Raw genomic sequence first — 24,115 nt, forward strand, 5'->3', positions numbered from 1 at the left:
GATCTATTCTAAGCTTCCTGGATTTCAGACTAGAATAAATTTTTAAAAATAAACCCCTCCTACTTAGATCACCCATTCCCCTCATGTCTCTTTGCTGCTTATGCACACTGGGCATTGGATTAATAGTCCAGCCCTCAGTACTTGGACAACATGAGTTTCATTTGTGTCTCCACTCAACCTGTTTATCAAAAAACTACTCTAAAAAATTGCTCAAACTAAAGAGGGAATGTTCACAGAGACAGTTTTGCCACATTATCTCATGTGATGTTAACAGTAGCCTGATAGGTGAATATTGTCATAGTTCCCATTTTATCATGAGAAAAACTGAAACCTGGAAGTTTAAGATATGTCCTTGGTCTACACATCAAGTATTAATGCAATAAATACATCAGCAAACTTACTCATCCCATTCTTGGGTCTCTTTCTTAAGCAACAATAACTTTCAATTCTCTTAGGTGTTTCTGAGTTTTGCTTCTTTCCAAAGTACACACTTATTCTATTATTTCTTCATTTATGTTTCTTTCATTTTTGAGACAGAGTTTTGCTTTTGTTGCCCAGGCTGGAGTGCATTGGTATGATCTCAGCTCACTGTAACCTTCACCTCCCAGGTTCAAGTGATTCTCCTGCCTCAGGTGCCTGAGTAGCTGGGACTACAGGTGCATGCCACAACGTCTGGCTAAGTGTTTACTTTTTGGTAGAGGTGGAATTTCACCACGTTGGTCAGGTTGGTTTCGAACTCCTGACCTCAGGTCAGATCCACCTGCCTCGGCCTCCCAGAATGCTGGGATTACAGGTGTGAGCCACCATGTCTAGCCTGTTTCTTCATTTGTGAATTGAAACTATTAACGGCTTTCTTCATGAAATTTTAGGATCTTAGACCTATTCCCTATTTTTCCTCCTAACATCACTCTATTTTTTTGTTGATTGAGCACTCAGCACACCATAAATGTGGCTCATTGCCAACCCATTTGATATAAGTACATTTCCTTTCTTCTAGAACTTTTTCCCCACCTAAGTGAAGAATCGCCTTGCCATTTTTTTTTGTTTGATTAGTTTATCACTGCTTCTTCCCAGACTCTCCAATAGAATTGAAAAATCCCTTGGATAGAATTTTCCACATGGTCAGAGGTATCTGGTCATCTGTCTATTCTCTTCCTTTTCTGGAGAATGTCTCTTGAAGCCCTTCCATTCTCCTTTCCTGCTCTTTAGATCCTCTGTTTAGCTGTTGTGCTGATGCTTCCCTTCTCTTTCCTGTTTCAAATCCCTGATTCTTTGTGCTGATTCTTGTTTGTTTATTCTTTTTCTCCCTTGATTTGTTGGAGCACATCCTTTAGTAGCTTTTTAAGAAAAAGACCATAGAATAGAGTTTTTTGAGACCTTGTATTTTCAAAACTGTTTTATTTTACTCTCAGACTCAATTAGGCAATAAATTTCAGGTTGAAAAGTAATTTATCCTCAGAATTTTAAAGATACTGTGTTCTAGCTTTCAGCTTTTCTGTTGAGAAATGCCATTTTCATTATTGTATGTATTCTGGTTTTTGCTCTAGAAGTGTTACTGCAGACATCTTTGGTATGTATCTAAAACTTTATTGTGCCTATTGTCCCTGCCTTTAAATTCTCTTTGATGGCAATTTATCTATGAAACAACTATTATCCTGGGTGTGAAGGAGTAAGAGGGAAACCTCAGGCTCTATATGTTTATTACCTAGATTTTTAACTAATCTCCCTGTATTTTTTATTTTTCATGGCTTACTCTTGCCATCTGGAGTATGTGGTGCCTCTATGCCTGGGCCTTATGGATGTTTGGTGTATAAATGACTTTCATCTATTTGGCATCTTCTATTCAGCTCAAATCTGCTAATTCTTTAATCCATCTAACTTATTAAAATGGATTGACTTCGCTCACCTGCTCTTGTCCTTCATTTTTTATCTGTAGATATATACGTTTTCAAATGTTGACATATTTTAATGAGGCTTGTGAAGGGAACAGAGATGTTTATTATGTTTAATTGTATGTCACTAGAGGAATTTTGTGTACTATCACTTGGTGAGTCATTCTTAGATTTAAAAATACTTAGATTTTTAAATTGCTTAAAAGGAGGCCTTGCTTTAAGCTTTTGTTTTTGTGGTTTAACAGGATATAGCTGAGGCCACAACTGTCACATCCTAGACTTATTCAGTAGTCCCAAGGGACCTCAGTGTAGCCTGGAGAGGGAGGCCCCCAGTACCATGAGCAGCTATCACTTGGGTGTCAGACTTTCATCTTCCCACCCATGTGCCTTGACTCTATGCTCAAGGGAGATGGCTAGAATCTAAAGTCATTTCGTGGAAAGATTCCTAGATTTCCTTTTTTTGTTTCTTCTTAACTTAGGAAGTCATCCATGATCATATACTCTTTAAAAATAGAGGCTGAAAGTCCTATCCCCCTAACAAACACACGCTGCTCATTTTCTTCCCCAAGAGGTAAGTGTTGTTATTAGTTTCAGATATAGTCTCCCATGCCTTTACTACTCTGTGTGTGTGTGGTTTAAGAAATATTTTAAAATTTGCACTTGTTTTCTTCCTCACTGACACGTTGTGAAGATGTTTCTAAGACAGTGTATGTAGATCTGAGTAATCAGTATAGATACATCATAATTTAACCATTCTCCTTTTGAAAATTCAGGTTGCTTCCATTTTTTCTTTTGCAAATGCATCTGCAGTGAAGATTCCATTTCAAGCTTCCTTGAACATATGTGTACATGTTTCTTTAGGGCAGTTACCAAGAATAAAACAGGAAAGAGGAGTTGGCAAACTAAGGCCCATGAGCCAAATTTGGTCCACTGATTGCGTTTGTATGGCCTGCAGTTATGAATGGTTTTTACATTTTAAAATTGCAATTATTGAATACTCTATCCTTTCCCCAGTGATTTAAAAAATCACCTTTAATATATACTAAATATCAAGATAAACATGGGTTCATTTTTTGGTTATCTATTCTGTTGCATTGATCTAGTCAGTTATTTCAGCTTTGAATACTGGACTTTTATATTGTGTCCTGATTTCTGCTAGGGAAAGCCCCTACCTCTTTTGGCATTTTTTTCAGAATTGCATTGGCTAGTTTTTCCTGTTGACTCTGCTGTGTGAATCTTAGAACTGGTGAAGTTCCCCCAAAACTCCCTTGGTATTTTTATTGGAATTTATTAGATGTGCACTGAATTGTAGTTTGATTTGAGTAAAGTTAACATTGTCTTAGTCCACTTGTGCTGCTGTAATGCAATAGCTGAGACAAAGTAATTTCTGAAGAACAGAAATTTAATTCCTAGAGTCCTGGAGGCTGGGAGTCAAAGATCAAGACACCGGCCATTTAAATGTTTGGTGAGGGCCCAGTCTCTCCCTTCAAGATGGCCGCTTATTGCTGCATCCTCCAAAGGGGACAAGTGCTGAGTCCTCACATGGCAGAAGGGGGAAGGATGAAGGGCTAGAGAGAGTAAATCCACTCCCACAAGCCCTTTTAAAAGGGTGGAGCTCTCATGAGTTAATCACTCCCCTATAGAACCCATCTCTTAATACCACCACAATGAGGATTAAGTTTCAACATGAATTTTGAAGGGGACACCATCATTCAAACCATAGCAAATGTCCTTAATTCAAATCTTCCCTTATGGTCTTACATAACGTTTTATTATTTCTTCTTAGAAGTCTTGCATACTTCTTTTTGTATCATTACTGTTGTATAGGAAAGGTACTGATTTTTGTATTGAGTTAACCTTTTGCATTTATGTGGTCTAAATCTTTTGTTAGCTCTAGTAATTTGCCAGTTGTTTCTTTTGAATCTTCTATATCAGTGGTCATATCACCCACAAATAATGACAGTTTTGTCTTTGCCAACAATTATAAATCTTACTGCATTTAATTATTTCATTGTACTGACTAGGATATTTTGTACAGTTTTGGATAACAGAGAAAACATCTTTATCTTGAAGCTTATGGGAATGCTTGCACTGGGATTTTGGCATACTCTCTTTTTCAACTTAAAGATGCTTTGTCTTGTTCTCGTCCACTAGGGGTTTATATTGTGAATATGTACAGTTTTATCCAGTGCTTTGTCATCATTTATTGAGTGATCATGAATTGTGTGCATTATCTCTGTGTTTCTAATATTGAATCACCCTTCCATTCCTGGAATAAATCTTACTCATTGGAGAGTGTTGATAAATCACTCTTGTATTTGACTTGCTGCTATTTGATTTGTAATTTTTAAGGCAATAAAAATGAACAACAACAACAATTAGCAATAGTTAACACACCCTTAAATTTGGAAAGAAATTTGGTGGAAATTTGCAATAATTAACACACCATTAAATTTGGAAGGAAATTTAGTTAGTCATAAAAAGCCAACATAACGTAAGAAAACAGAATCTAACATTTCTTCCACCATTAAAGTGGAAGCTTTTTATTACTTTGGCATCAGGGCTGTGCTAATATCATGAAATAGTGAAAGCTTCCCATAGTTTTCTGCTCTCCAAAACAGTTTCTGTGAAATGGGATTTAGCTCTTTCTTGACCATCTGGAAGACCTTGCTCATTAAAATCATCTAGGTAGGCCAGGCATGATGGCTCACCCCTGTAATGCTAGCACTTTGGGAGGCCAATGCAAAAGGATTGAGGCTATGAGTTTGAGATAAGCCTAGGCAACATAGTCAGATCCCATTGCTACAGATTTTTTTTTTTTTTATTAGCCAGGTGGCACATACTGGTACTCCCAGCTGCTCAGGAGTAGGAGGATCTGAGGCAGGAGGTTCACATAAAGCGAGTAGATAAAGACTGCAGTGAGCTATGTTCATGCCACTGTACTCTAGCCTGGGTGACAGAATAAGGCACCATCTCTAAAAATAATTAAACAAAAATCATGTGGGTCACTTTTCTTTGAACATAGGACTTTGACCACTAATTTAGTTTTTCTATGTGTGTTACTTCATTTTCATACTGCTGTAAAGATCTCCTGAGTCTGGATCTCCATGATTCATTTACCTCCCCTCGTCTTTCCCTTGACATGTGGTGATTATGGGGATTACAATTCAAGACGATATTTGAGTGGGGACACAAAGCCTAACCATATCACTATGGTTATGCTTTTTCAAACTTTCTACTTCTTTTAATCAAAATTTAGGTAACTTATATTTTCTATGTCTCCAAATATATTGTTAAATAATCTCCAAAGATTTTTAAATTTCCTATTTATCTTCTTATTTATCTTGCCTTTTTTTAATTTATAAAAATTGCTAAAGTTTACTCATTTTATTTTTCTTTAAAAAATTTTGGTTTGAATGAGTAAAACTTTTAAAAATGTAATGGTGGTGTTCTAATTATTGCATATTGTTGTTGTCATTCATTTTTTATTTTATTGCAGTGTTGTCAGTGAGCATAGCTTTCCTGGTAACTATTGTTTTTTCTTTATTTTTTCAACTTTTATTTTAAGTTTAAGTGTATATGTGCAGGATGTGCAGGTTTGTTATATAGGTAGATGTGTAGCATGGTGTTTTGCTGTACAAATCATCCTACCACCTAGGTATTACACCCAGCATCCATTTGCTATTCTTCCTGATGTTCTCCTTCCTTCTATCCCCTCAACAGGCCCCATTGTGTGTCGTTCCCAACGATGGGCCCAATATCATTCAGCTCCCACTTATAAGTGAGAACATGTGGTGCTTGATTTTCTGTTCCTGCATTAGTTTGCTGAGGATAATGGCTTTCAACTCATCTGTGTTCCTGCAAAAGATGTGATCTCATTTCTTTTTTTGGCTACATAGTATTCCATGGTGTATATATACCACATTTTTCTTTATCTAATCTGTCATTGATGGGCATTCAGATTGACTTCATGTCTTTGCTGTTGTAAATAGTGCTATAGTGAACATATGCGTGCATGTATCTTTATAATAGAATGATTTATATCCTTTTCAGTGTATACCCTATAATGGGATTGCTGGGCCAAATGGTATTTCTGCCGCAAAGTCTTTGAGGAATCACCACACTGTCTTCCATAATGGTTGAGCTAGTTTACACTCCCACCAACAATATGAATTTTTTTTTTTCTCCACAACCTCGCCAGCATCTGTCATTTTGACCTTTTGATAATTGCCATTCTGACTGGCATGAGATGGTATCTCATTGTGGTTTTGATTTGCATTTATCTAATGATCAGTGATGTTGAGCTTTTTAAAAAATACGTTGGCCACATGTAGGTTGTCTTTTGAAGTGTCTTTCATGCCCTTTCTCTCCCTTTTAATGGGGTTGCTTGTTTTTCTCTTGTAAATTTAAGTTCCTTATAGATTCTAGATAGTAGACCTTTGTCATGTGGATAGATTGGACATATGTTCTCCCATTCTGTAAGTTGTCTGTTCACTCTGATGATAGTTTCTTTTGCTGTGCAGAAGCTCTTTAGTTTAATTAGATACCATTTGTCAATTTTTGCTTTTGTTGCAATCACTTTTGGTGATTTCATCATGAAATCTTTGCCCATGCCTATGTCCTGAATAGTATTGCCTAGATTTGCTTCTAGGGTTTTTAGGGTTTTTATAGTTTTGGATTTTATATTTAAGTCTTTAATCTATCTTGAGTTAATTTTTGTGTATGGTGTAAGGAAGGGGTCCAGGTTAAATTTTCTACATATGACCAGCCAATTCTCCAAGAACCATTTATTAAATAGGGAATTGTTTCCCCATTGCTTGTTTTTGTCAGGTTTATTGAAGATCAGATGGTTATAGGCATGTGGTTTCATTTCTGAATTCTCTGTTCTGTTCCATCGGTCTATGTATCTGTTCTTGTACCAGACACATAGTTTTGGTTACTGTAGCTTTTTACTATAGTTTGAAGTCAGGTAGTATGATGCCTCCAGCCTTGTTCTTTTTTGCTTAGGACTTGCCTTGGCTATTTGGGCTCTTTTTTGGTTTGCTATGAATTTTAAAATGTTTTTCTCTAATTCTGTAAAGAATGTCAATAACAGTTTAATGGTAATAGTGTTGAATCTATGAATTACTTTGGGCAGTGTGGCCATTTTCACAATATTGATTCTTCCTATCCATGAGCATGGAAGGTTATTTCATTTGTTTGTGTTCTCTCTGATTTCTTTGAGCAGTAGTTAGTAGTTCTCCTTGAAGAAGTCCTTCATTTCCCTTGTTGACTGTATTCCTAGGTATTTTTTTCCTTTTGTAGTATTTGTGAATGAGAGTTCTTTCATGATTTGATCCTCTGCTTGCCTGTTGTTGCTGTATAGGAATGCTAGGGATTTTTTTCCATTCTTTTTGTGTCCTGAGACTTTGTTGAAGTTTCTTACCAGCTTAAGAAGCTTTTGGGCTGAGATGATGGGGTTTTCTAGACATAGGATTATATCATCTTCAGACAAAAATGATTTGACTTCCTTTCTTCCTGTTTTAATACCCTTTATTTCTCTTGCCTGATTTCTCTGTCCAGAACTTCCAGTACTATGTTGAATAGGAATGTTGAGAGAGAGAGAGAGCATCCTTGTCTAGTGCTGGTTTTCAAGGGGAATGCTTCCAGCTTTTGACCATTCAGTATAATGTTGGTTGTGAGTTTGTCACAAATCGCTCTTAAAATCTGAGGTGTGGTTCTTCAATACGTAGTTTGTTGAGAGTTTTTAACTGGGAGGGATGTTGAATTTTCTCTAAGGCCTTTTCTGCATCTATTGTGGTAATCATGTTTTTGGCTTTAGTTCTGTTTATATGATGAATCACGTTCATTGATTTACATATGTTGAACCAGCCTTGCATCCCAAGGATGAAGCCAACTTAATCATGGTGGATAAGCTTTTTGATGTGCTGTTGGATTTGGTTTGTCAGTATTTTATTGAGGATTTTTGCATCAATGTTCATCAAGGATATTGATCTGAAGTGTTCTTTTTTGTGTGTATTTCTGCCAGGTTTTAGTATTAGGATGATGCTGGCCTTCATGATAACTTTTTAGAAGGTATTTAGGCTCTTTTCCTAGTTTGATACATTTTGAGTTTGTGATTTACCTGTGTTTGAAAATTGCATGTATTCACTGTTCTATATATCTGTTAGAAAAGGCCTGTTGATGTTTTCATTGTGATAAAGTATACTCATAACTTAACATTCTAATCACATTTAGGTATGCAATTCAGGGGCATTAAATACATTCACAGTGTTTTACAACTTTCACCACCTCCAACCTCCAGAACTTTTTCATCATCCTAACCTGAAACCTCTCATCTTCTCCTCCCTCAGTCCCTGGTAACCACTATTCTACTTTTTGTCTCTCTGAATTTGACTATTTTAGGTATCTCATTTAAGTGGAACCATACAATGCTTGTCCCTTTATACCTGGCTTATTTAATTTAGCATAATGTCTTCAAGGTTTATTCATGTCATGGCATATGTCAAAACTTACTTCCTTTTTAAGGCTAAAATGCTGTTTTATGTATATGTTACACTTTGTTTACTCACTCATCCATTGATAGACACTAGGGTTGCTTCCACTTTTTGCCTATTGTGAATAACACTGCTGTGTACATTGGTGTACAAATATCTGTTTAAGTCCCTTTCAACTCTTTTTTGTATATACCAAGAAGTGAAATTGCTGAATCATATGGCAATTTTGTGTTTAATTTTTTGAGGAACCTACACGCTATTTTCCGCAGTGGCAATTCCATTTTACACTCTAACCAGTGATGCACAGGGCTTCAAATTTTCTCACATCCTCATCAACACTTGTTATTTTGTTTTTTGATAAAGCCATCTTAGAAGGTGTGAGGTGGTATCTCATGGTTTTAATTTGCATTTCCTTTGTGTTTTTTATGTGTTTATTGGCTATTTTTATAACTTCTTTGGATAAATGTGTATTCAAGTTCTTTGTCCATTTTTAAAATTGTTTTTTTTGTTGTGGAGTTGTAGGAGTTCTTTATATATTCTGGATATTAAGCCCTTATCAGTACGTGATTGCAGATATTTTCTCTCATTCCTTGGTTGTCTTTTTACTCTGTTAATAGCATCCTTTGATGCATAAAAGTTTTTAATTTGGTAAGGTCCAATTGATCTGTTTTTACTTTTGTTGCTTGTGCTTTTTGTGTTACAGCCAATAAATCATTGCTAAATCCAATGTTATGAAGCTTTCTCCCTGTTTTCTTTTAAGAGTTTTATCGTTTTAGTTCTTTCCTTTAGATATTTGAATGCTTTTGAGTTAATTTTTGTATATGGTATAAGGGTCCAGTTTCGTTCTTTTGCATGTGTATATCCATTTTTTCCAAGAACCAGTTGTTGAGAAGACTATTCTTTTCTTTTTAAATGCTCTTTCCCCTCTTGTTGAGAATCATTTGGCCTTGTTGAAAACTTTTTAACTGTGTATAGGGGTTTATTTCTGGTCTCTCTATTTTATTCCATTGGGCTATGTGGCTATCTTTATGTCAGTACCACACTGTTTTGATTAGTGTAGCTTTGTTTTAAGTGTTAAAACAGTGTTTGTTCCTGCAACTTTGTTCTCATTTTTCAAGGTAGTTTGGCTAGTTGGGGCCATTTGAGATTTCAGATGAATTTTAGGATAGGTTTTTCTATTTTTCCAAAGAATGTCATTGGAATTTTGATAAGGATTATGTTTAATCTGTTAATAACTTTGGGTAGTATTGCGGCTCAAACCTGTAATTCCAGCACTTTGTGAGGCTGAGGTGGGAGTATCAGTTGAGCCCAGGAATTTGATACCAGCCTGGGCAGCATAGTGAGACTTTACCTCTACGAAAAAAGCAAACAATTAGCCGGGTATGGTGGCATACACCAGTGGTTCCAGCTACTTAGGAGGCTGAAGTAGGAGGATTGCTTGAGCCCAGGAAGTCGAAGCTGCAGTGAGTCATGATTGTGCCACTGCACTCTAGGCTGGGAGACAGAGTGAGACCCTGCCTCAAAATAATAAAAATAAAAAATTCTTCCCATCTATGAACAGGGGATGTCTTTGTATTTATGTCTTCTTTAAGCATTGTTTCATAGTTTATACAAGTTTTTGCCTCCCTGGTTAAGTTTACTCCTAAGTATTTTTTTTTGTTTTTGATGCTATTATATAAAATTGCTTTCTTAATTTCCTTTTCAGATTGCTCATCGTTAATGTATAGAGATACACAGCTGGTTTTGTGCACATTGATTTTGTATTCTGCAACTTTGCTGAATTTATTAGTTTTAACATTTTTGTGTAGAATTTTTAGGGTTTTGTACATGTAATCTGTGAACAGAAATCATTTTACTTTCTTTCTCATTTGGATGCTCAGCCTATTGCTTTCCTTAGAAAAATTTTTAAGTGACACATAAAAATGTATTGTGTAAGTTCCGGAGACTCAGCATGACGCTGCCGGCCAGGGTTTTCTTTGCTCGGGGGTCCCGGCTGCCCGGTGGCCTTGCTCCGTGGCGGTTTTTCAGTTATGGGACAAAAGTATTATATCAAAACACTGAAGCTTTACAGTCTAAATTCTTTTCACCCCTTCAAAAAGCGATGCTACCACCGAATAGTTTTCAAGGAAAAGTGGCATTCATTACTGGGGGAGGCACTGGCCTTGGTAAAGGAATGACAACTCTTCTGTCCAGCCTGGGTGCTCAGTGCGTGATAGCCAGCCGGAAGATTGATGTTTTGAAAGCCACTGCAGAAGAAATTTCTTCTCAAACTGGAAATAAGGTTCATGCAATTCAGTGTGATGTAAGGGATCCTGCTATGGTTCAAAACACTGTGTCAGAACTGATCAAAGTTGCAGGACATCCTAATATTGTAATCAACAATGCAGCAGGAAATTTTATTTCTCCTACTGAAAGACTTTCTCCTAATGCTTGGAAAACCATAACTGACATAGTTCTAAATGGCACAGCTTTCATGACACTAGAAATTGGAAAACAACTAATTAAAGCACAGAAAGGAGCAGCATTTCTTGCTATTACAACTATATATGCTGAGACTGGGTCAGGTTTTGTAGTACCGAGTGCTTCTGCCAAAGCAGGCGTGGAAGCCATGAGCAAATCTCTTGCGGCTGAATGGGGTAAATATGGTATGCGATTCAATGTGATTCAACCAGGGCCTATAAAAACCAAAGGTGCCTTTAGCCGTATGGACCCAACTGGAGCGTTTGAGAAAGATATGATTGACAGAATTCCCTGTGGTCGCCTGGGGACTGTGGAAGAACTTGCAAATCTTGCTGCTTTCCTTTGTAGTGATTATGCTTCTTGGATTAATGGAGCAGTCATTAAATTTGATGGTGGAGAGGAAGTACTTATTTCAGGGGAATTCAACAGTCTGAGAAAGGTCACCAAGGAGCAGTGGGACACCATAGAAGGACTTATCAGGAAGACAAAAGGTTCCTAAGACCACTCCGGCCTTCATCTTGCTTATAAACAAGGGAATAGAAATGAAACGATCTCCATCTCTTATCTTTCAACTATTTCAAGTCTAATAAATTGTTAATTAATCAACAAAAAAAAAATGTGTAAAACATATTTTGAAATGTGTACACCTGTGGAATGGCTTAATTAAGCAAATTAGCATATGCATTACCTCACTTATTTTCTGTGGTGACACTTAAAATCTACTCTCTTAGTGATTTTCAAGAATATGGTATATTGTTATTAACTATATAGTCACTGTGTTGTACAATAGATCACTAACTTATTCCTCCTATCTAATTGAAATTTTAATCCTTTGATCAGCCAACATCTCTCCAACCCCCTTTTCCCCCATGGCCTATTAAATTTTATGCAGATACTTTATATTTTTACTTTGGTCTGTTAGATGTCACTTGCTGGGGAGATTTGCTAAATCTCCTACTGCACTTGGGGATCCCAGTTACTTTTAAAGATTCCGATGTCATTGTAAGCCGTATGTTCTTGAAGGCATATGGCATTTGATTCGACAGTTGGTATCTGCCAACCATTGTTAGTGGGATACATGAGCGAAATATTTGTTGAACAAACATTTCTTGAAAATCCACTTTGTATATGGCACCGAGGAGGTGAAGATCTTGAAGGTTGCAGTGGAATACACATGGCCACACAGATGTGAGATTGTGTAATGTAGGAGCATGAAGACGTTCAGTTAGAGAAACGTATGTGAATTCTTGCAGTGTGCAATCCAGGTAAATTAGTCTTTTACTCTTCTTGTTCTTCGTTTGTAAAATCTGAATAGTTTTTACCTACTTTACAGTAGAAGTAAAGCTGCTCACACAGTGAATTTTTTGTATCACAAACTGTATTTATCTAAAACTTAGATTGATAGTTTCTAGCCCATGGGTTATAGAAACACAGAAAATGGGTGACTGTGCTAGGATTGGGATGATCTACGTTTATCCAATACCAGCTGTGAATTGGGTAAATGAAGAGCCTCAGCATGTTCTGGGCAACACAGATAAAAAGTGAAAATACAGAACCTAAACCCAAGTTGTGCTGGTCTAAAGCGGTTGCTCTCCTGAGCTGACATGAAGCTGGGTCTTGAAGAATAAGGAAGATGTGTTCTAAGCAGAGAGAACAGCCTTTGCTAAGGCACAGAAATATGGAAGCACATGCCAGGTTTGGGGAACACTGAATACAGCCATGTCATTGACAAAAAGTGGTGAGAGTTAAGATTGGGACGTAAAATGCAATCAAGTTTAAAGTGCCTTCCCATTTTGGAGTTTAGTCTCTAAGCAGTGAAAAGACATCAAAGTATTTTGCAGAGTAGAGACACATGGTGTGTTGATGAACTAGGGGGAGTAAGGCCAGAGTATGCCAGTTACATTTGAGGCTTCTGCAAAAGCCGAAGCAGAGATGTGTGGACTGGAGGTGGAGCCATGGCAGAGGACAAGTAAGAACTCAAGGTGAGGCAGTGCTATTGCTCCATCCAGAACTTTTAGCAGGACCCCAGGCACCCCAAATGTGGCTTAAGTTCTCTGGCTAGACCGAGAGCTAGTTGTTTCCTTAGTTATTTGAAAGTATTCTGAAATTCTTTCGTGTACTGCAAGGATTTAGATGCTAAACTCTGGCCTCTGCAGTTTTTAACTAAGCTGGACATCTAAACTATGAGGAAGGTCACTTATCCAGTTAAACAAAACTGGCTTTGACTTCATTGCTGCAGGTATTTGATTCTCTCTAAGGAGCATGCACACAGAGATGGAAAATATAACTGCCTCGAGTGGATATTATTTGAAGTTCTGTATGCTTGAAGGAAGGAGGAGGTATTGCTTTCAAAGGGTCTTCATGTATTCATTCAGCTTGGATATAGGATGGGATAGAACATTAAGGAACTCAGGAGATTCCATAACTTATATAGGGCAAAGAGCGAGGTGGGTGATAGCTAATTATTCAGCACACATAGAACATGTGTGGCTCTTGGATGATGCGTAGTAGAGAAAGGCCCTGCCTTATCCTTCAGGAACCTACCATGCTGGTAGGAACACGAGAAAGGGAAAATTGGTGCAACATTGATTTCTAACTGAAAATGACTGAACGTTTTAAGAAGGGGAAACATGTCCTACAGGTTGGCACAGGGATGGAACCTGAGCCCTGGAGTGACTTCAGAATTTGAGTCCTCCTGCCCTTGAGTGTGTCAATCTGGCCATTCTTCTCTTTCTCGAGTTGTAATTGTGTCTTTTGTTGTCTCTGGCCTCCTCTTTACAGCCTGTGTGGTGTTCACCCCACATTTGCTCCCTCTGGTGTCCACCAACCCATCCTGTCATTGCCTTTTTGATCCTCTTTTACCCTCTGGTTAACATTTTTATTAGAAAATGGCAAACTTCAGTGGTTATATGGAAGAACTGTGTCCAGCTGTTCAAATCCACCGAGTTTCTGTTTTTAGCTTCTCCCCCACTTAAAAATAAGCAGCATCAGGTCCCACTTGCCAAGCCTTTGTCACAGTCTCCAGCAACCATTCCTCTGGCCATCTGCTCCTCCAGATGCTCAGCCTGTCCTCACCTCCCATCTCAGCCCCACATGTAGCCCCTCCATGGATGAGTGAGGGGCCAGCAAGCCAGCAGCCGCCAGCCTGACTACGCCATCTGCCTCCCATCCCCACGTATGCTTCCAGCTTTGCTTTTAACCCAGATTCTGCAGCCCCCATCTCCAGCTTGTTTGCCCCCACCAATCCGGTAATTTCTAGGGAAGGATGCTGCCTGGAAAAGATGGACAAGTTGCCATGGAGATTTGAGTATACACAGGAAGCCACGGATCCATCTCACAGCCAGAAGTACAAACGAGTTTGACATAAGTTTAGTTCAGCCCTAAGGTTTAGTTGGTTTGGATTGCACTCCTTTTCTTTGGAAGTCAGTGTCTTAGGGGGAAGTTTAAAGCCAAGTGTTGCCACAGCTGAGTGTTGTCATGACATTCCCCATCCCATCTCGGTCTCTTGGATCACAGGCAACATACTGGGAGGAACTGGAGGTCTGCCCCAGGCCTGTGCTCTGAGTGTCCTAAGGGGCTTGCTATATCCAGACCAAAAGTCTAACACCTGCCGTTGCATCTGAAGGATGGGTACATTCACATTCACAGGGAGAGAAACTGCCCCAACCCACCCCTCTGTCAGGTCCTTAGAGACCATGTGGAGAGCTAATCACCCCTGCCTGAGAACAGATTGATTCTAATGTGCCCCACCTCCCATTCTTTCTTTCTTCTGGATATCACGAGTGTCAGGGGAGGAAGCTTGGAATTGATGGCTACATCTTTCCTGTCTGTGGCTGGGGGCACAGGAGGCTCCTATTCAGTCTCCAGGTAATGCCAGATGGTGGGCAAGGGTAGGAGAGTCATAGAGGTGGAATACTGTGAAGGAATATTCCCTGCCCTGGGATGCATTTCTCTGGGTCCCAGAGGAGAGGGGGCATACTTTTGGCATTACTTCTAATGCCACCATAGGCCAAGTGAGAACTCTGCTTTGTAATGAATGTGGAGAACAATTCACCGTTTCTTCACAGGGCTCTGCTGACCTTTTGGGCAGGTCCTGCCCATCGCATTGCACTTATTATCCCTGGCCCCTCTCCACCAAAAGCCTTGCAGTCATTGAGACAACCAAAAATGCCCAGCGACTTTTCAAACATCTCTTGGGGAACACTGCCACTCCCAGTTTTTGCTTCCAGGAAATCAGATTGCGACAGACTAATCTATACTCTGAGACCAGGACCAGACAGAGCTCTCTTTTGTCCTGATTAATTCATATTAATGCAAATAAAATTCTATTTGTCTATTGCCTTAGCTTATCAACTTGGCGATTTTCTTTGTCATACCTCATGGCTTTTCACTGTCTTCTGATATTTCCCCATTTTGTTTACAGTTCTTCAACATGAGTTCTCTTGTCAAGGGAGTTTTCAAGTACCTAGGCCATGAGGATGGGTGACTAACACATGAGGCATGCCTCCCCACCCCTGAGAGGCTTGCATCCTGGTGATGGAGGGCCACAGAGTAATTGCTATAGGACTCTAGAAAAGGGAGTGTAAGAGAAACGGCCTTTAAGTGGAGGCTTTGGCCCTGTGGCCCTGGAGATGCCAGAAGTTAGACTTACTGCTGTAGCTGGCCGGTCCAAGGGAACAGACCCTCTGGTTTTGTCCATGTGACTTGCTTCCTCCTGGTAACTTACCGTTAGAGCTCCTATAAACCAATGGCCGAGTCAGTGGTTCCCAAGGTAGAAAGAGAGATCCCTCATGTCAAAAGTGTCACCTTCCAAAGTGTACAGAGAATGCAAAGAAGAGAGTCAGATTGCAGCTGAGACTCCTGTCCCCTTTGCTGTTAGTTGCTACTTTCCTGTGGATGAACCAGACAGACCCTCCTTTTCCTTCTCTGTGGCTCATCATTCTTTTTCCCCACTGTTTCGCCATGAAAAGGAGCAATGCTCTGTTCATTTTGCTGCTTATTGGCGTGGCTAGTTTTTTCAGAGGATGAGACTGTTGGTTAAAATTAGACTTTTGGATTCTTGATCGTCTATTTCGTCTTCCACCCACTCACCAGGGGTATAATCAGGAATTGCCTACGGGCATCTTGATTTCTCCTTTAAATCCTTCAAGTTTGATTCTAACAGCCTGTGCCGTGAACATTCTTGCTTATTTAATTTTTTTTTAAACTTCTAAATTTTTTTAAAACATTTCTAAAAATTGAATTATAATCATTCGTTTCAGATTTTAGCTGCCCCCCTTCCTATCTCTGAGATCAGCAGCTCCTTCACAGTTGGTATGATTTTGACTGTTTTTTTTTTCCTAAGTAGATATAGGAATTTATGGAACTGTATGTCTTAGATATGGGGGTAATCACAGAATCAAAGGAAGATCTGTAGGAGCTGGGACCTCAGGACTGGACAGAGGAGCCCTATGCCTCCAGGACACGCTCTCCTTTCTCACCTCCCTCGCCCCTCAGCTCTTCCTCCTGCTGTGTCCAGTCCTTTCCCTGCTCCAAGTAACAGCTCCACAGTGCTGTTTAGCAGCTCTGTGCAAACAGGGCTCTCTGTATCCCTCTGTTGATTATTTAATAATTGTAATCACTTCCCACAAAAGAAGAACCACTTAGCTTAACAAGCTTTGTGCACTCTTGGTGGTTGATGTTAACAAGGGAAAGATCACATGGGGTCTTTGTGTTCCCTTCTCAGGATGTAAGGCTCGGGGAGACTGATGGAGTTAGAACAGAAGTGGTGGAGTGTCAGACTCAGCAGATCCCTTAGGAATTAAATGTCTTATTAGTAGCCACAGTGTCTGGAGATAATTACATGGATGCATTTATGTCAATTAAGACAGTGCATATTTTAATCTATTCTAGATTTTCCTCCGTTCCTCTCACCCTGCCTCCCTAGTTACTGCTAATTGAGTCAGTAATACCCAGAAAAATATCTTCCTCTGCTTTAGAATGCAGAAAGTGGTAGATTAATGTCCCCTTATTCTCAGAGGTGAAAAGTGCTGTATAATAAGCCTGCTCCTTCCCCATTTCTCTCTCATTAACAGTTTTCACACCATGTAGTTATCTTGAATCAGGTCTTGTCTGACAGTGTCCTGGTGTATGTGCCTGTGGCTTCCTAGAGCAGGGGTGAGACTAGAGGTCATCTTGCCTGGTGGCCTCTAAGTGGGGACACATCCACGTCACTGGAGAGCATTCCAGAACAATCGTGATCAGGCAGACATCTCACTGTCCACCACACAGCTACTCAGTGAGCAGGCCACGCTTGCGTCTGGCAGCAGTAAAGCATATTCCAAAGCGACGTCAGAGAGAGCCGTGGATGGGGAGACCAAAGGTAGCAGCCAGATCTGAGCATTAAGAACAGACCCTGGGGCTGGCAGGAGAGAACAGGAGGAGTCAGAAATTCATTTCTCTAGATCAAGAGGACAATGACCGTGACTTCCAAAGCCGTCTCAGGAGATTCACAGCAGGGTCTCCATAATAAGTAAGCCCTCTTGCTGGAGACTCGCCCTCCAATTTAGTCCTTTTTGCCTGTCATGCACTGCATTGGCTGCTGCCACTGAGTCATTCGGAGTTCTGTTTGTAATTGGAACACAGCTGAAATTAGGGTGCATGTGACCCTAGACATGTGTGGGTTTCTGGAGGATATTCAGAAAATATCTCCAGACCCTTTGCTCCCTCTTTCTTTGTGTCTGTGGATTAGGCAGAGGTGCTTATCAGAAACCCTGAGGCCCTGCATGTCCAGCTGCTGTGCTGTACCTGGTTCTCATTCTGAACACACAGTCCCTTGGGGCAGTCCCCGTACATGTGCTGTTGGGGCTCACACACTCCAGGCACAGCACAGCAACTTCATGTGGGAGGGGCTTCCAAAACAGCCAGTGTTGAAGAATAAAGCCTTTGTTTGCTTTATGAAATCCCTAAGGAAATCTTAAAAGCAGAAGTAGTAGTACAATGAAGAGCTAGGAAGGACGAGCGGAATTCTTTATTGTGATGCCGTAAAATGTCCCTCTAGCCTTGAGTATTTCAGGCACGCTGATGCGCTTCATCTTCATTGCCGCTGTGTGCCGTGGGTGAAGTGTGGGCCTGAGCTCCGATTCCAGCAGTGGGCTCGGCTCACACTGATTGTCCTACACCCTTGTTATGAGATTGCTCTTTTTAGTATGTCAGGTTTAGGGGGTGGTTGGCTGGCTTCCCGGGATCAATGTAACTGGGCCAGAGGATCGTGCTGATCTTGCCCTAATTCCGTGGAGGTGTATAGACTAGTTATCATGGACAGCAGTTTAACGTTCTTGCACCTATGGGTTTACATGCAGAAAACAAGTGCAGGTGGGAGGGCTCCTAAATCCTAACTGGCTTCAATGCTTGTATCCCACATCTCAGAGGGAAGCCCTTGCATTTGGTTCCACCTCAAAGAGACAACTTGAGGCATGTCACTTCTTTCCTTAGACTAGAATGAACATGTTTCAGGAATAGAGTTTTGTTTTGTCTTGTTTTGCTTTGCTTTGTTTTGAGACAGGATCTTGCTCTGTCACTCAGACTGGAGTCCTGTGGTGTGATCATGGCTGACTGCAGCCTCAAACTCCTGGGCTCAAGCAATCCTCCCACCTTTGCCTCCCGAGTAGCTGGGACTACAGGTGCGCATCATCGTGCCTGGCTAATTTTTAACATTTTTTTTTTTTTTTTTTGTAGAGACACAAAATAATTTTGTATTGCCTAGGCTGGTCTTGAACTCCTGGGCTCAAGTGATCCTCCCACTTTGGCCTCCCAAAGTGTGAGATTATAGGCATGAGCCATCATGCCCAGACAGGAATTGAAGTTTTGAGAGCTGTTTAAATAATGACTTGGTTCAGACTCTGTGGGGAGGCATCCAGGGCTGGTGACAGAGAAAGCTGGATGACGTCTTAGCCCCATTTTTTCCACCCTTGTCATGAGACGCCTTCTTATCTTCCCCGTAGGCCCGATACCTCTCCACACAAGCTCGCCGTCGATTTCACGCTGTCCTTGCGTCTTGTTCCACCTCGATGCTGATTCTGTCCAACCTGGTGTTTCTCGGGGGCAATGAGGTTGGGAAAACCTACTGGAATAGGATCTTCATACAAGGTAAGTTGCTTGACAGTGCTGTTTTCATTCAGTTTCTTGTTTTCCATGTATGCAGATGGGATCACACGTAAGATTCGGGAGAAGTCATTCATTGTTATATTCATGGTATGTGACCTCTAAGTACCAGCCAGGAGTAATTTTCTGTGTTTATCCATGACTTTAAGTGTCCCCTGTTTTTTAGGTACCCCATATCTCCTGTATGTGATACTTGTTTAACACCAAAAGGTACTATCCAAACTCTCCCAAAGTATATATTCCCTTCCATTATACTATGTTTCCGATTACTTGATATTTCTTAATCTTTCCTCCTGCTGTGGTTGAATACCCACTTCAAAACTCAAGTTGACACTTAGTCCCCAGTTGGCAGTGTTGAGAGGTGAGACATTTAAGAGGTGATTGGGTCATGGGGGCTCTGCCCTCATGAATGGATTAACCCATTCATGGATTCATGGGTTGTTAAGGAAGTGGGACTTGTGACTTGACAAGAAGAGGAAGAAAGACCGGAGCTAGGATGCTCAGCCTCCTCACCTGTGACGCCCTGTGTTACCTTGGGACTCTGCAGAGAGTTCCCATCAGCAAGAAGGTGTTCACCAGATGCAACCCCCTTGACCTTGGACTTCTTAGCTTCCATAACTGTAAGAAATAAATTCCACTTCTTTATAAATTATCCAGTTTTAGATATTCTGTTATAATCAACAGACAACAAAGGCACCTACTGTCTATGGAGCTTAGCCTGCAAAGATATTGCAAAATCTAACCTTGTTTTGTGTATTGCTCCGAATGTCCTACTAGAAATCTTCCCTAGAAGCTTCCTTGTGCTCTCCTGAAGCAGTGGGCTGTGGGTATGGCATCTATGTTTGCCACCGCTTGTGGGTATTTTTGTGTGAACACTAGGGGCCAACCTTATGTTTAATGTACGTTAAATAGTAATCTGAATATCCATAGCAAAGCCACACCTGCAGCAGGTAAACTGCTACTATGTGGGAGTTGTCAAAATATTCTGTTAATAATTGATCATCATGTATTTATGACCACCGTTTCCCTTGGGCTGGGACTGAGTTACATCATGTCTATAAGAGAATTGGGAGACTTGGAACTATTCACAGTAGATACTACTATAGCCAACTCATTATGTCTTAAAAGCGAAGATTCCTGTTCTGTTCCCTGCCTGTGTTACGGTTTTCTGCTTCTGCTTTGGGAAGCTTTGCCAAGTGGTGATGACATAACTATGCACAGCTGGCCTGTCTCTTCACATCTGGGTCTCTGGGGAGCCAGCGATGCCTTTGCTGCAGCTCTTTTCACACCAGAAATAACAGCAACACAGCTGCAGTATTCCAGAATGGCAGACCGTGGGCCTAAACTGTGGCAGGCTTGGGTGAGCCAGCCTCGGGGGGTTAAGAGAGAGTCCTGTTCTACTTTCATCTTGTCACAAAAAAAAAAACCCTCTTTGATCTTGCTTTCTGTGAGATGCTTTAGCTGATAGTTCCTGAAAAGACCATGTACTTTCTAAGTGGATGCTTTCCTTTAATAGAGATGAGGGATAATGGGGTGTGAAGAATCTAAAAGTACAGGTGGGTTACAGCATCCTTTACTTTTCTCGGGTCCTCTCACAGAACCTAGCACAATGATAAGAACAGTGTGACTTGGGGGAAGGTGCTGACTTGGGGTTTGCTTCTCACACCGTGAGAAGGCTCTGATTTTCGCTTCCCTAAATCAAATGCCTTGGGTGTTTGCTACCTGCAAGGTACTGAGGACACAGAAATGAAAAAAGATATGAGTGGCAAACACACAAAAATGTGCAGTAGGTTGAGGGAATTGCTCTGCTGGATGTATGAGTGAATTCCTAGAGGTCACAGGATGGAGTAGCCGACTTTCCACAGAAGATGGATTTTTCAGAAGAGGTGGCTTTTGAATTGAAGCAATAATTTAGGAATTGGCTAGGTAGAAGAGGCAGGCATATTAGGGAAATATACACTGGCTGCTTTGTCTGAAACTCCAAAATCTCAGTAATTTCTCACCATAGAAGTTTGTTTCTCTGACAGTTCAATACAAACTCAGTGGCTTTTTCTAAGCAGTGACTTCAGGACCTACAATGTTTGTTTGGATTCTCCACTGTCTTGTCCTGATATCATGGAGGGGAAGAGAACATGGGGCTGGTGCACCAGGTACTAAAACACATGACATTTTCTGCTTACGTGTCATTGGCCAGAGCCTCCAGTCACATGACCAACCCAAGTACAAGGCAGGGGCGTGCAGAGAAGCATGTAGATATCAGAAGCATGCAGATATCAATGTGTACCAACTGTCTGTGGCACAGCAGGAGAGGCACATGGGCCTGGCCAGAAATGCCCAAGAGGCAGTTGGAAATCTGGGTTGAAGTTGGAGAAGACAGTGGGACCAGTGATTGAAATGTGGGGGTCAAGGGCATAAAGGTTGTATGTGAGGCCAGGGGAGGAGATACAATCAGCCACAAAACTGTATAGAGTGAGAAGAGAACAGGGTGGGGGAAAACCCAGGGAATGCTGGCATTGAAGCAGGCAGAAAGAAAGGTGGAAAGGTCAAAGCGTGACTTGCCCAACATCCTGTGAACTTAACCTCAGTCACGTGGGATCAGGGCTCTGAAAGCCTGGTCTGCTGCTGCCACATGGGTCCCACTATGGTCTATGACTGAACACACCATTTGTGTCCTCCTTGGACTCAGCTGCCACAGCCCTGGGGACTCTGGTTCTCTAAATGTGGAGGGCTCTGTAGAATCGTCTCTCTTCTGGGTTCTGAGGCCAGAGAAGCTCAGCTTAGAAGGCATTTTCTGTGTCAGTGATTATCTAAATGACCCTGTTTGCATCTCAGCTGGTCTGTCCTATGGGCCTCCTGAGTCAGAGAATGTCTTCTGGAGTTTTGTCAGTTACCCCTTCATCTATTCCTTGTCATGGGTTTTTGTCCCTGAAGGATTGGGTTTGGATATCTCTTGGAGGAAAGTGAACCAGATGGTGCCCAATCTCCCATCCTGGTGAACTCTGGATTGCATTTCATAACTCATTTGACTTGATAGAAGATTAATATGAATATTCATGTTTTGGTGAAAAAAAATTAATGAGTCTATAGGATGCTCCCTCAGTCTCTGCTGGGTGTGTTAATATATGAGCTTTCTAAAATTTAAAAAAAAAAAAATCTGAATCCTGAAACTCATCTGGTCCCAAAAATTTGAGTTAAGGGATTGTCAAACTGCATATGGAGTTGCTGATAAATGAGCAGCCTTTTGCAGCCTCATAGTCTCTGGTATCTTCCCTGGGACACATGATCAGTTCCTGTTGCTCCAGAGCCCATCTTTACACACTGAGGAAATACAGTGAAGTGAGTGAGAATGCTGGCTGTAGGGATGGAGAGCATTTAAGCTCAGTATGTAGATTTCCAGGTTTCAGGGAAAGTTGGCCCTGCCCTCTGCACTTTGATGGGTTGGGACCTGCTGTAGTGAGAGGGAGGAACCACTGACACCACATCCCTCTAACACGTCTCGCCTCAGAGTCCTGGAGGAGCAGGAAGGGGCAGATGGGTAACTGGGAAATGGGGCCTGTGGAGGAGATTTGCAAATGCCTCATAGCTAATAGGGTGTGCGATACACAGGTGTCTTAAAAGATGCACCTCGCTTTTTCCCAGGGAGCCCTCCCCAGCATCACTGGCGTTCCTAGAAGTATTTGATGATTCCTGGAAAAGTTATCTTAAACTTGGTACCTTTCTGTCTCCAGTTGGCTCTAAACTACAAAGTTTATTTGAGTGATTTCCATTAAAATGCCTGTCCTGGTCTCTGTGGGTCACATGGGTGATATGTGGCTGTAAAACCAGACCCTTCCCTTTCTGCTGTCCGGAGAGTGGAAGGCAGAGTCTGAAGGCCAGGGATAGAAATGCTCAGTGGCAAATCTAGGGCTCTGGGAATGGTCATGCACAAAATAGTTTTGCTCAAGTAGTGTTACGTCTGCTGCTGGGATTGAAGAAGGCAGTGTTCAATTTATTCAGCAGAGAATAAGGAATCTATGTTTCTGCTTTAAAAACAAAACTCCAAATTCTTACTATTGAAGTTTGCTTCAAGCTCTTTGAGGAATATGCATGCTTAGGCCCCACAAACTTTATTTAATAGATTTAGCTGGTCCACAGGTCTGAGAAGGATATGGCTGGGGATTTGGTCCACATGCTGTTCTAGGATGGACGCTGCTGTTTTATGCTTTGCAGAGACCAATGTAGTTTGCTTTCTACAAGCCCTTTGGCACTCAAAAGCATTTGTTAATAGGAGGAGGTTTCTCATGTCTACCATAAATCTTTGACATTGAAGCAGAATTTCTTCAACAAGCAACGGAATAGAGCTCTGTAATTCAAAGTTATCAGTGAGTTGTAACTCCAGATCAGCAAGGCCAGTCCCCATAAACCAGCTGTGGCCAGAGCATCTTGGCAGTGCTCTCTCCACTGTCCTGGGGTAATGAGAGAAAAGATATTCAAGGGTGTGTTTATACACTGGGAATATATCTGGCCCTGAGAGGGCTGAGAGTCTTATAATGTTTGTATGGGTGCAGGATGGCACTTCTGAAAAGTCTGTCTGCTTTTGTCCAGGGAAGACATGGACTTTGTTTAAAAAAAAAAAAAAAGGAAAACCAAAACATTTCCCAAGAGGTGGGGCCCTGGATCACTGGAGTGACCCAGTGATAATGTTGCAGGGACAAGAGTTTGGTAGAGATGTGGGATCCACCAAACATTCCCCTGCCTGATGCCTCAGTACACACACACGCATGCACACACACACACACACACACACACACACACACACGCCCCTGTACACACATGCATGCATGTACACATGGATGTTTGTTTTTCCTTCCATTATCTGGTCTGTTTTAACACTTAGCTCCTGGAGTGACCCCATGCAAGGAGAATTTGGTTCTTTTTCCCTCTAGATTGCAATGAGAGAGGAGCTGGTAATTTTCTCACGCAGGTCTCCATATTTGCTTGCTATTTCTAGCTGAGAGAAGAGAAAGTATATTTTCTCCCTGATTACTAGCTTGTCTGAGCAGTTTATTTGTCTCTTGACTCAAATGGTTCTGGACAGGCATTTTATTTAAAGCTGAACTGGAGTATTGCACTAGAGATTCTGGA

The 24,115-nt window shown here is 41.0% G+C and overlaps 1 protein-coding gene and 1 pseudogene across 13 annotated transcripts in view; both read left to right on the forward strand.

Moving 5' to 3' along the window:
- The window catches only part of HHAT (hedgehog acyltransferase), a 351,381-nt gene that overhangs the window by 280,590 nt on the left and 46,676 nt on the right, over positions 1 to 24,115 (forward strand). For all 13 annotated transcript variants that reach the window (XR_012513537.1, XM_074385137.1, XM_074385142.1 and 10 more), the window contains one exon: positions 18,832 to 18,976. Coding sequence is in view for 12 of the 13 variants with exons in the window: in XM_074385137.1 (XP_074241238.1) it covers positions 18,832 to 18,976 (145 nt within the window). In the remaining variant the exon portion in view is untranslated. The remainder of the gene's footprint in view (positions 1 to 18,831; positions 18,977 to 24,115) is intronic.
- LOC141581196 (2,4-dienoyl-CoA reductase [(3E)-enoyl-CoA-producing], mitochondrial pseudogene) lies at positions 10,330 to 11,466 on the forward strand (annotated as a pseudogene).

The sequence above is a fragment of the Saimiri boliviensis genome, chromosome 14 (genome assembly GCF_048565385.1).
Source record: "Saimiri boliviensis isolate mSaiBol1 chromosome 14, mSaiBol1.pri, whole genome shotgun sequence".
Lineage (NCBI taxonomy): Eukaryota > Metazoa > Chordata > Mammalia > Primates > Cebidae > Saimiri > Saimiri boliviensis.